The following is a 13,828-nucleotide window of genomic DNA, read 5'->3' as shown; positions in this document are numbered from 1 at the left end:
GCGGATCGGCCATTTTACGCAACGCCATTTTCGAAGCGGGACCGCGGGTTCGTCTCTCGGGGCGACGGGGATTGTGACGTGAGTGGACGCGCGCTGCGCGTACACGTCTCCCTCCCGCCGGGGGGACGCGACGCGCAGACCGTTAATGCACCGCACATCCGCCGCTTCCGTGGAAGCAGCGCTTCATCAACCCCCTGCGTGCCACATGTCACCCGTGACAACCAGAAAGATGCACGTTTTTTTTTCTCTCCCCAGCAACAAACTAGAATAAATCACCGCGCAATGAAATATAGAATGTTCAGATAATTAACACATCCAATTAATTGTTTCCACGGCAGACGTGAGAAGGTCGGCCAGTGATCAACCTCCTAAGCCACTGAGTCATTGTGTGTTTGCAAGATCATGACGTCATGCGGCTCCGGCTTCGCTCTTTCGGGTTTATTTAAGAGGGGGTTCAGTTATTCTAACCTTAAATATGGACCCCGTGCCCCCTTCAGGTTTCCTATGAAAAAGTTTCTCACTGAACTGAAAGACTTAAAAAAACAACAATAAAATAACTGCTGTATTTGGCCATGTACTGTTGCTGCAGCTCCCTTAGGTCCGCTGTGCAGGTTGCATCTTCACACCGGTTTCAGGGATTTGACCCACTGCAGAAATGGCCAATTCATATTTAGCGCCCGGATTATTATTAGTAGTTACTGACAGTGACTTCCCATCGGTTTACATTCATGAATAATATTTAGTTGGCTAAGGGGCCTCTAGAGGGAGACAAACTGTCCTTCAGCGGAGAAGCTGCAGGTGTCCACAAATGTGCAGACCCTGACGTATTTAACAGCTTTTTCATTTTTAAAACGCCTAATAATAAGGCGGTCTGACAGGGAATGATTTCCCAGCCTCCTTATAATACTCATAACTGCAAATTATGATAATAGAATGTGATCTTGGCCTGTGAATATGGCAGGTCCTGAAGAGAGGTGCTGAGAATGAGTCAACACAGGAGTCAAAGGTTTTTTATTACACAGTTTAATCAACACACAAAGCTCAACGAGCCTCTCAGGTAATTCAATATACAGAGGTTTTTGTGCAAGAAGAGTGGGTTCTCCTCGCACCCAGAGCCCAAGCCAGTCCCATAGCCATTTAAGATGTTAGCTTCTAATTTAATAATAGCCAAAAAAAAAAAAAAGAAAAAAAGAAAAAAATGCAACCTAGAGTTATGGGGGGGGGGGATAAAAACACAGGTTGAACTAAGAAAAATGATTGCTTAAATACCTGGTCCAGAACCTCCACTTTATGAATAAAGAAAAGGTGGTGGTTGTGGGAGGGTGACATGGGTTTAGTTGTGCGTGCATGTATCTATATTTGTTTGCGTGTGTGTGTGTGTGTGTGTGTGTGTGTGTGTGTGTGTAAAGAGGGGTCAACTCGGGTAAGGTGGGGAAGGAGGGTGGGGAGTGAGGAGCGGTAAATGTGCGGATAAATTCAAGTCCGTTCATAGTATCTGACAGAAGACCAATAAAGGCCATGTGCACCTTTTTTTTTTTTTTCTTTTTTTTTTTAACATAGCCTGCAATGATTTCTTTGTAAGTATTCATCGTATAAAATACAGAGTGCCCTTCGACTTGCGTGTGAAAACTGCTTTCTTGAATTGTCACCTTGACAGATGGGGAGTTATAAGGACAACAAAACAAGAAAGGATGCAGAGCGTAAAAATCCCTCCGGCTTAGTGTCCCCCTCCCCCCCCCCTAGAACGGGAAATAGAAAAAGAAAGGTCCCCTCAAAGATTTACAGATGCTCTAAGGAATGCTTTTAGTGATTGACGTCTAGGTTAAATGTGTGAGGGGATGTGCGTGCATGTGTGTGTGTGCGCATGTGTGTATATGTGTGTTTGTGTGTGTATGTGGTTGTTGGTGGTGTGTGTGTGTGTTTGGGGGGGGGTGAAGGCAAGACTGCAGCAGCCCAACCCACATCGGGGCAAAATGTAAAGGAATACAGGAGGAGGAGGAGGAGGCAGGTTCACAAGTGAGAGGAGGTGAAAAAAGAGAAGGGGGAGATGGCAGCAACCATCGCAATTAGTACACTGGAGGGAGGGCAGGTGAGCTGGGGGCCAACATGGGGAGGGGGGGGGGCAGAGGGCGTTTTACAGGTACTCTGGTGAAGGGGAGGCGTGGCTCAAAGAAAGCACTCCAATGGAAACCAACAAGATCTTGTTTTAAACTTTTCATTTGTTTGTATGGTTTTTTTTTGTTTGTTTTCTCTTTACGTCTGAAGCTCCCCTAACCTTTATATCATAGAGGTGGTTGGCCATGATTCTACTCCAACACTACATTGCATACTTTTGTGTCCATTCCCGAGCTATTTTGTTGTACCTGTAAGCAAGCAGAGAGAGAGAGAGAGAGAGAGAGAGAGATTTAGTTGCTTGGACGCGAGAAACACAGATTTGTAACATCTTTTCAGAAAAAGATCGGAAGAAGTGGCGACGCCGCCACCTCCATTAATCTCACGTCCTCATCACTTTAACTTTTCTCCCTGGTGCAGCAGCGGAGGTCAGACGGTTGCTGCTCCACGGGAGCTCGCCAGTTCTGCAATCTTGTGCCCAAAGCCAGCAGGTCAGGGTTTTTTTTCCCCTCTCCCTAGCTCTTGTCACTGCAGCAAATTGCCAGAAATCACTGCAGCTGGCCAATCAGGGCCAGAAATAACACAGCCTCAGCAAAGATACTGTATATAGCAAGCAAAAGAAATTGGTATCTCTTTCTCAGAAATGCCATTTATTCTGACTGTCCTAGGGCACACGGGACTGTGGGTCTGTGGCACAACTTGTCAGCAAGTCAATTAAATACAGTACTAATGCTAGGTGGCTGTTTTATAATAATTTATAATTTATCCCTCGTGGGGAAATTCGTTCTCTGCAATTAACCCATCATGGATGAACCGTGAGCAGTAGGCTGCCGTACACCTGTGCCAGGGGAGCAGTTAGGGGTTCAGTGTCTTGCTCAACAACACTCAACCATAAATGTTTGGTTCCAAAGACGATTGCACTACCTTTCTTATGGCTATTATGAGGACACAACAGTTTGAATACCTGCGCATTTAATTTTACTAGACACTAGCAGAGGGGACCAGAAATCCAATACCCAACTTTCTGCAACAATTAACAGGTAAAGGTAGATGAACTAGACTGAACGCAAGGATAATGATTTTAGCATAATGTAACACTGCATTAATTCTTTTATCATTAATACTGTTTTGCGTTATAAACAACTAACCATTTCGAGGGTCGAGTGTACAAAATGGATGTCTATCCTCGGCTCTACGATTTCCTTTTGACGGCTGTGTTCCGTACTTGACGGTATTTTGGAAGACGGAGCTGACGTCCACCGACAGCATGGCTCATTCTCATTTGCATTGTTTCTCCAAAAACAAAGCCGCAATCTCCAATCCCCCCGTGAGATGTGACGCACGGTGACGAAATTACAACAAACCCAAACAAAGTGCAAAACAATGCGCATCAAGTGACGTACTTTTCCCTGTCCGTCTTGTAGATGCGAGCGATCTCGGGTACTAAGGGGTCATCCGGGTTTGGGTCACACAGCAGAGAGCAGATTGACAGGAGAACTAGAAGGAACATGGCAGGGGGACACAAGCTTTCATGAAGAAACTGGCCTCTGCATCTGATATGTTAGTTTTCAGCCTATTTGTGCCGTTGTCTGGAGGACGGTAGGAGGACGTACCTTTGGAGATGGTGAGGGCTGGAGACCACTGTGATCGCAGGATGTCAAGACAAATGCTGCCGTTGCTGTTGATATTTGGGTGGTAGATTCTTGTGGTAAATGCAACCTGAATACAGACAGAGAGCAGAAGATATGCGGGTGGAGAAGGGGATGGTTGAGAGAAACAGGAAACCGAATGATACAAAAGCTGCGGCGTGCTTTTGCAGGGATCGGGCTGTTCTGTTGGCTGCTGCCGCCTCGTCGAGGCTTGTGCGTGTGTGCCTTGTTTACCTTTGGTGGTTTAAAGGGGTAGTCTGTGGGGAAGTGTATGGTCAAGAAGAAAACCCCGCTCTGGTAAGGACTGTCATTCTGAAGCACAGAAAAAGATTAATTAAATCATGATTGCATTACGGCCGCACAGTGGAGTATTAACGTGAAAGATAAAAGGAGCTATCAAGAAGAAAATGCAATGAGAGAATACTTACAGGTCCCATTATTGTGGCTTGCCAGTGAAACACTGAAACAGAGACCAGAATGGACTTTGAGAAAACCTTCTTTATACAACATAAACCGAGGACACTGTCAAAAAAAGACACTCGAGTTATATTGGTTGTTTGGTACATTATACAACTGTCTGAATGTTCAGAATAGCTTGGTATAGACAACACTATTAAAGTCCTGCATAAAAGTGAAACTGTATGTTACTGTAATGTTACTTTTGAACCAACACTTCCTGCAGCACCATATACACACACTCAGTCACTCACTAAGAGAGAGAAAAGAGTTTGGAAATTCTTATGGACCTAGCAGGTGTGAAAAATTTACAGTGCGCATAGCAAGTCAACGGAGGGTGGGCGCAGCGATGGAGAAGCGACACCTGTCGTGTGCCAAATCTGGATCGAGACTGTCGAGATGTTTTCAGGTCTGACACGAGCAATTTGTCACACGCCGTGTCAGGCGTCGGACTGAGCTTTTCCCAGGACCCCCTGTACAGGTAAATGCTTTAACCAATGTTTTGGTTTTTAATGCTAACAGACTGTTTCGAAATAAGCACTCATGAGCACTGCAGAAAGTATTTTAAATTGTTAAAAACAAGAAACCTTGCCCTCCATTTGCCTTAAGGCGTTTCATAAGAACAGTTAACATGCTATGTTTGCTTACAACAACAATAAGACGAACGAGGGGGGAATAAAGGCAGAGGTGTGTGTTTGCTCACCTAAAGGTGGATGTGTTTGGGTGGGCTATATGAACACGAGTAATTTATAGTTGCAAACCGCGGTAAGCAGCAGTGTGAGGAATTTGTGCACGGGGAACAACACACACATGTTGCCTCTTTACTGCCCTACACTGATTACATGTGTAACTTTACTGAGACAAATTCCCACCACTTTACATCTTCATACATCTGCTGGAGGACATCAGTGCAGTATGAAATATAGACTGCCAAGATCTTGTCAACAGATTTTTTCCAAACATGGAATAGGGCAACATATACATCTGTGTGATTTAGGACATTTGGCCGGTCGGCTATACACCGCCTCTACTCCCCTTGAAAAAAAATGAACACAATTGCCACACTCAAAAAAACACTTATTGGAAAATATCTGGTTTTGGGGAGAAAAAAACAAAACCTGTTAAGTAACACCGTTCCCTCCCATCACCATTGTCCCATGGCTTATCCGGATCCAGGTTGCAGAGGCAGCGGGCTGAGTAGGTCATCCCAGGTGTCCTCGATCCCACTGCTGCATTCTAGGGGGACCCCAAGGCGTTCCCGGGCCAGACAGGATATATACTCTGTCTAGCATGTTCTGGGTCAACCACAGGGCGTACAACCAGATGCTTACCCCCTTCTCAAACCACAACAGACTGATGCAGCGTCTATATCACTGATCCACCTGTCGAACTCACGCTACGTCTTTCCCTCAATTTTGAAGAAGACCCCAAGACACTTGAACATTCGGCACAGGGGCCGACGGGGCTACATCGTCCGCACGAGGCGGCTAAGTGGACCCGGGGTTCCCAAAATGGACACCGTCTGTGCAGCTCACAAGCGAAGGGTGACAAAGGGCAGCCACCCATCGGAAACATGGGTGAGAGTTATCTCTGGAGATAAACATTATCTGGATTGAAAAGCGAGAGCAATTCCAATCACTTAAAACATTTGCAACACAAACAATAACTCAAAGAGGATGTGCTTCTGTGGTCGGAGCAACCACAAAGCTTCCACCGCTGCGAAAGGAATAGGAGGGATGAGGTTGTACCTCCTTCTTCCATTCTTAATACTTTTAATGACTAGATGAAGTAAATCTGGCCTCATTGATTAAGATCATGGAAATCTCGTATACAATGATAATGAAGAAAACGATTTTAGGTATCATTAATAAAAACCTGTGAGGTCGGGGCATTACCGGAAAAAGAAAAATCATCATGGTATAAAAGGCCTCTTTTCAATACTTACTGCAACTTTGAATGATTTCTTGCTAATTACCAACAAATTTGAAGCTAATTTTCAAGTTGTTAGGTAACCTTCTGCAAATTTACTCAGTTTGTTTTGGTAATATCTTGAAAACAACTGCATTTAGTGAGGGAGGAAGTGCTTCTGCGTATCACAACGTCTAAATTACAAAATGTTGCACACAATAATGAAAGGCCTTGACAAAATCACAATAAACATTTCACAGCAGGCTCACAGCCTCAGTAGTTTTCGGAGCATTGGAAAGTCTCTGGTGACAGTAACATCTCAAACACACCGTACCGGTGCAGTCAAAAGTGGACATTTCAAAATTAGCTGAGAAAAGTACAACGGTTCTCCTTACTGTGATTGACTGCATTACAATAGCCAGCAATCTGAACAGGTGGTAGCCAAGTTGATGTTAAATATCCTAGTCAGCGCTACACAAACACTGATTGAAGACAGGGATGGTGAAGTCAGGAGGACAGGATGTGGCAGCATGGACTGAATTTGCCAATATAAATCATAATGTTGTGCTTTTTGAAGCAAAAAACTCGACACATGACAATGCACTTTCAAAATCACTCGAGAACCCGAAGCTTCCTCTGCCAAGTTACGGATTGACATTTTCTGCAAGGATACAGGCAGGGGGGCAGGAGTGATAAGACAAGCAGAACCCGGAACATCCGTTGACAACCAGCTGTGTGAATTAACAAATTCTACATTGGGTGATCATGTGAGCTATACTTCTGCTTCCACTGAGAAGTCCAGCGGAGTCAGCAAGGACTCGGTGTGGCCCAGGTCTGCGCTGCGTTGACACGGCTAACAAAACAGCCCATCACAGCACATCCGAACGTGGTGGAGGTGGTCTGATGCAAACGCCCCTCCAGGTGCACTCAAATTACACAGTGTTTGAGCTCGGGTTATGACAGCAATTAATTTGGAAATCAGGTGGGGAATATTCCTGCTTTACTAGATAGCAAAACTCAGCCTGACCTTAAAAGATAAACAGCTACTTTGTTTCTTTTGTAGAATAATCACGGTTTACAAAAATACTACATGAACTATACAGAAGAAAAAGATCACCACGTCCAAAACAGCGGGCTTCAACTCAGTTACTCAGCTAAATGTTATGCATTTGTCTTCTGATTGTTAACTTCAGACTGTTTACTTAAAGTGAATTAAGTTATATCTTAGTGTAAATAATCAAATCACAAATTATGATGCTCTGCAGGCTGAGACACACCCCTAACACACAGAGCCTGCATCCAATAGAGTTATGAACATCCAAGAATGCAGGACAACCCCCAGCGGCAGGTGTATTCCACTCCGTTGTGTGCAGGGAGTAGGGTCAGTAGCCTTCAACGTGGAACATAAATTATACATGCGCATTAGCCAGGCTAATGGCCAATGTACATTTATTTACAATGCTGGTTCTTAGTGGAAGAATTTATACAACGGGAGTGCATTAGCGAGTCTTATTTAGTATATCCAAGTAATATTTGCTTTTTTGAGGTTGTTTTGCGGTTTGGTCAATAGCTGTGTGTATTTGTCAGCCGAGTAAACTAAAGTTGCTTTTTCCATGAATCACACTATGGGTTTTCACAGCTAACCTGGAAACTCCAAACCTTTCCAACAATGTGCTATACAATCAGTGTGTTTGACCACCATTCGCATGCACGCTTCATATCAACTGCCCATCGTATTCAGACTTAATGCTAAGGCTAACAGCTTACGTCAGCTCTTCTCCGGACTGAATGCATTGGCTGGGTGTTTTCATACGACGGCGGTGCAGTCAGCTCAATCAGTTTTTACTAGTACCACAATGAGTTTTCACATTTCAAGTCATCCCAAAATTTTAGACATTCCCAGCTGCTTTTGTTTGCTTGTATCTTCTCCTCCCCACTTGTGGTTTGCACCCTCCTCTCCACTGTGTTCCAGCCACTGCAACACATCCCTGGCTTCTTACATCCATAAAATTCCCACACTAATCAGTTATTTACTGTAAAACATATTTTATTCTTGTCACTGAATATTACATTTACGCCCTCAGGAAATCACAATGCCCTTCAAGTGCCTAGGTTACTTAAAGAAAGTCTGTATGAAGCACCGCAGCCGTTGACTTTATAAGTTGGTTCACCGATAAGTTGTTGCTTTAAAACGTCATAAATATCCACAAGTGTGAAAAGAACGCAAAACTCAATACTGAGCATTTCTTTAAAATGACAAACGTCAAGTATTGTAATTGTTGTGATGCAAAGTGATTTGTCTTTGAAAGGAACAAGACGTTTTTTTCATTATTTAAAGGAAGCAATCTGTACTGTGCTACACTTAGCATTGTAATATATTTGACAAATCTTAGAGCTTGTCTATTTCCTGGCCCTACATACAAGTGGTTCTACTTGTTAAGGCCTCTTGTTCACAAATGCGTGGCAACTTGATCCCTCATCAATAATCATTCTGGTCTCCGACCAGGGTCAGAACAATGTCCTCTTTACACGTAATAATTATGATTGGCAGGGTTTGGTCGTAATAAAAGAATCAAGAATCCATTTGAGATGATGTCATCCGATGTCGGCTGCAAAAATTGTCAATGATTACAACCGCTGTGCTCATTTACGTCAGACAGTGTGCTTGTGATCTCGAGTCCTCCCTGCTCACTATACAGTTCAGCCATGACTCACAATAAATAAAAACTGTGACAAGTCCCGTTCAGATAATGCAAACACATCTCTGTTAATATTTAGGTAATCCTTTTTTTACACCACCAGAGGTTTGAAGATAGGAAAGAAAGCCCTGAAAAATGTATTGACTCAACTATATTTTTGCTTTTATATGAATACACAAATCACACTCGACTTGTTTACATATTTGTTGCAATCAAATGCATGAAGAGAATCGAATCGTCATGTAGGTTAAAAACATATGTCAGGCTAAAGTGGTTGCCAAAACAAAAGTGCCTGATAATTATTACCAACTAAATTCTTTATTTGCTGTAAAACAAAAAAATCTAATATTCTGATGGCACTTCAACTCCCTTGGTGTTTGAACAGGTGAGTTCATCTTTGAAGCCAGAAACCCAATTTACATTTTGGTGTCATCTTTGTTGCCTCCCACCAGGCTGCCAGGAGCTCCTTGTTAAACGGTTCCTGATGCAAAAAGTAATGGAAAGGACTCATCAGACCTTAATGATAAAAACCTACCAAGGACAAGGAAAAATATCCCACTTTAACATGCCAGACCCTTCCACCAGTAATTTAAAAACAAAACAATGCAACTAGAGTTATTGGCATTGAACAATAACCACAATGATACAAATGACGCATCATCAGCTATGTATAAAAGTATAAAATATATCTTTGTGTCTTTCTCCAATGATTTGATAAAAAGCAATGGTGGGGCTGCAGCAGCTCTCGTTATCTTCTGCATATCCATCAGAGGGTCTTCACTGATTTGCATAGATATCTGATAACAATTATTCCGACTGATACTGCAACTGTGATATGATTTACAACATAAGAGGGAACCTTTGCGTTTCCATCATCATTCTAACTTTAAATGGAAAACACTGAAAACATTATTTTGGCAGGGGGTCAATCCAAAATAACATATGTGAAGCTGAGGCATATTTCACACTTAAAAATTATGGCAATAGGCCAGATCTCAATCTGATTTAAAACCTCGTTCATTGTGCAGCCCTGTTAATCAGGGTAATGGCAAGAATCTGATTGAGCTTTTCATTTTGCACGTTTTTATGGTTGTTCCTCCAGGACTTCTCCAGCGTGCTGTTTGTGTTTCTAAATAAGACTGACACAGAATCAGTTTAAGTGAGACTATTGGGCCATTTCAGCCATGGTTAATGGACATTTTCCAAGCCGAGCACACTGCCATGAGTTATACATGGATCACATGGAAGATACTTATTCTTCCAGGTCAATATATATCTAAATGCCATAGCACATACGATCTGGATTTTAAAGAGCAAATCCTTTTTATTCAGTACAAAAATAGCGCAGTCATATTAATTTGTATATACTTCATTCATTGACTAAACACATTCAAGCCAAATCTTTAGCACCATCGTTTCGAAAGAGTTCAGGCAATCTGTAATGTGTCATTTGTATTAATGTTGGTTTGGGGCGGTTTAAATACACGTGTATTTATTGAGTTTCACAAGGTATTGAACATTCCTTGGCAATCCTATAAAATACCAAACCTATTTCAGTGGTAACTTACAACCGCTTCTATTTTTAATATTATTGCCCTCTTCAGGACAAGAGGATATCAAACTAAATGAATAGGTAACTTTACAAACACCTGACCTGGTTGAACTCTCGAGATTTATTTTGGAATAAATAATAGAAAATGCTCCATACCACATCATGAAGTACACATGACCATGGATTCCACTTTTGAAAATACTGGAGGTTTATATTTTGATGACGTCTGTGACAGGTTACTATTTCAAATACATAGATATTGTTGACTTTCTCCATCCTTGTGATGTCTAATATTTCAGCATTTTTCAAATATTTTGGCCATGAAATGGGCAGAATATTAGAAAAAACTTAATGAATCTTTCTAGAAGAGGGAAACGGCCAGCACCACTGCTCAGCCAATAATTGCTTTGCTGACAACAAAAACAGAGAAATGACTGCTTCATCACAGTGCATTTCATATTGAGATTGTTGTTCTGGCTTGTGTTAAATAACACAGGTGTGCTTACTGAGATGACTGGGGGAGGGGATATGTGTCCAATTCATCCGGGATTTCATGAAGACATTAACCAGCTGAGAATATCTAATTACACTGACAGAAAAAAAAGCAAGTAGATTTTGGCAATGCGGTTTCGGAATATTAGTTATTAACTAGCATTGTCACACGAGAACACGGAGCTCGGTCAAGTCTCTTTGATACCTTGTTACTAGATCCCAAGTTTATTATAATTTATCATAGCTGGCACGTGAAAGTCCAAACTCTATAGTGGTAACTGAATTTTCACTGTCCAAATAACAGAATCCAGGCTTGCAACTTCACCATAAAATGCACTGCATAACAGGCAGAGCGTTGTGTACATCAGCTTCTGTTAAAACACCTAATATCAATCAGACTGTGAGTTGCTGCCAGGACTGGTGGTCGGGATGGAGAACTTACTGTCATCTCCTACTGGTCCTGCAGAACACTGGGCTGGTGGGTCACGTGCCAAGTCGTTCAATTCCTGAGATTTAAACAAAACGACATGTCATTCAGTGCACAAAGTCCATGGCATAACATCAACCATCACCCATGACAAACACCCGTGGAGCTGCATCTTTGCCGTGCCTTCTATACCAGGTTGGAAGGTAAAGGGCCCTCACAGTTGTCAAGGAGTCTGCCTGCAGGTGCAACGATTTCAACCAAATTCCACACTCCCATATTACTGTAGCACCGACATGTGTTGCCTGTACTATTTCTGCAGGTATGATGGAGCGAAAAGCACATGTGTCAACGGCTAAACTAAGATCTGGCGGCCGGAGCAGGACTCTGGTGACGGCCGTCGCCGTGCTGTGCTGTGAGAGATAGCTTTTGTTGGGATGTAGCACAGCGGCGCTAGCTTGGTTCGGCTGCTAGCTTGCTTGGGCTCGGCGGCAGCAAAGCGAGGGGGGGGGGGGGGCAGCAACCACATTTTATCAGGGGATAATTTTACATTAGATGGATGGTTTTGGGAGACAAAACAAAGTATTCGGGAAGCTCGACGTGATAAAAATATATGACAAAGCCGTGGCGCTTCGCCTGCTGCTGCTAGCAACATGACATCAAAGGTGAACAACGCGTGGGGCCTGTCGTGGAGCAGCGATGCCGCTTAACAACAAGCAGCTTCTACCACACACACAAACACACACACACACACACAAACACACACACTCTAACACTCTTATTCTATAACGATATCCGGGTCTGCCTGTGCGCTAGGAAAACAATGTACGAGCCGCCTTAACCCCGCAGTCCGGCCGCGATTACATCCGCTGTCACGCCGTGGGCTGGGGGCTGAGATTGAGGCGAGACCTTACATCTGTTCGTGGATGTTTTCAAAAGCTCCCCAAAACTATTATGTCGATTCGGGGTTATGTCGCGCTACACACGCAAGCATGTGAAAATAAATAAATAATAAGTTAAAAAAAAAATCAAGCTAGCGCTAGCCGCTAAGAGGATAACACAGCGCTAACTGTCAAATCTGGGAGCGAGCGAAGCAACCTCAAGTTACTGTTGAAAATATAATAAATAAATACCGTTGGTTATTTTCTGAAATGTGCGAAGGAGATGTCCGGTGGTAGAAACAGACATTCCCACAAGAGAGAGTCGTCACATCGTTCGTGTATTTAACGTTAGCTAGCTCGATCACAGAGAGCCTTTAGCTTATCCGAGTTAGCAAGCTACCGGGTCAGATAACGTTAGCCGCAAAATAGCCAAGGTTAACACATAGCTCGTTTAGTATCCTCGTAAGCACAATATTGGCCTTCAGACATGACACGCCGTCTGTTTGGCCTGGTTATATTAGCGCATACAGGAAAGTACAAATGATTATTTCAGTGACAACGGTGGAGCTGGCCAATTTGAAGCAACACTGGTGAACACAGAAAAGCGGCGCATTGCTCTCTGTCGTCTCTCGCTCCAGAGACCGTTAGCTGGGTGGTGAAGCCCCGGCCCGTTACTTAACATATATCCTGATTTTAATCTCACAATAACAAAGCCAGCGGTCAGGTTTGAGGTGGTCAGCTCTTGAGCAAAATCTCCAAGTCAACTGCGAAACTCGGGGCCTCGTCGTTCACTTCCTCACCTTGTGAATTCTTTTCAGAGCCATTGTTGTGCTAGCGCTTCTGTCAGGGAAAACGTGCGATTAAAATGGCGATGGATATCACTGTCCGTTGATAATTCAACGATTTACTTATCATAGAATACCGTTACAGTACACTCAAGTTACTGATCGCTACTAGAAGGAGCCACCGATACGATTTCGAGTCGAAATGGGAATATAGAAGGGGTAGAACCGCGGTCCTTCCTCCTACTGCAGCGGCTACCAAATCACTGCGGCCGATGATCCGTCAGCAGCAACAGCTACAACGTTTCCTGTTTCCGCCCCTTCACAATAAAACAGCATCTTCACTGATACGATATGACTAAAACGTCAACTTTACGGAAACCACAGGTCATCGGAAGCGTGTGCGCTGTCAGCAAACAAATAAAAATACCATCGACTATGCTGTAATGCGAGATTTTAAGTGACAGATGACTCCACACATCGATTTTAACGGTACGCAACCAGCCTCCCTTTGCTAGCTAATTCATCATGAGTATATGAGCGACATCATGGAGCAAAGTGTTTCATTTAAAACAATCCGACTGCTAAACCAAAAGTCTGCACCGTGTTGATTTATTGACCGCAGCACCGATGCGCGAATCCGTTCTTTGCTGCACCGTCGCTTTTAATTTAACTTTCATTTTATTTTGAAGGCACCGGAAACCCCATTGTTGAACGCATCTCCCACTGCGTTACCGCTAGAAAAAAAAAAAACCCTCCGCCGACATGCGCATATAAGGGCTCACAGTGCACGTTGGCCACGGCCAGCACTCGCATCATTTGGCCTCCCGGTTCTGCGTCGGCCAAAATATCTCACTTAACCCCCCGCCCTCT

At 43.4% G+C, this 13,828-nt stretch overlaps 1 protein-coding gene across 1 annotated transcript; it reads right to left on the bottom strand.

The window, feature by feature from the left end:
* Positions 1–1,343: 1,343 nt before the first annotated feature.
* Positions 1,344–13,215, bottom strand: ube2d2 (ubiquitin-conjugating enzyme E2D 2 (UBC4/5 homolog, yeast)). The gene is made up of 7 exons (XM_086178739.1): positions 12,974–13,215; positions 11,311–11,374; positions 4,190–4,221; positions 3,996–4,073; positions 3,726–3,831; positions 3,516–3,609; positions 1,344–2,363 (listed from the first exon to the last, which is right to left on the bottom strand). The coding sequence occupies exons 1-7, from the start codon at positions 12,995–12,997 to the stop codon at positions 2,318–2,320; spliced, it is 444 nt and encodes a 147-aa protein (XP_086034865.1). The 5' UTR covers positions 12,998–13,215; the 3' UTR covers positions 1,344–2,317.
* Positions 13,216–13,828: the final 613 nt, after the last annotated feature.

Source organism: Fistularia commersonii, chromosome 31, assembly GCF_037954325.1.
Source record: "Fistularia commersonii isolate RoL2024-O1a breed Wild chromosome 31, RoL_Fcom_v1.0, whole genome shotgun sequence".
Classification (NCBI taxonomy): Eukaryota; Metazoa; Chordata; class Actinopteri; order Syngnathiformes; family Fistulariidae; genus Fistularia; species Fistularia commersonii.
Note: the sequence above shows the minus strand (reverse complement) of the source record. Positions and strands in the feature narration are given on the sequence as shown.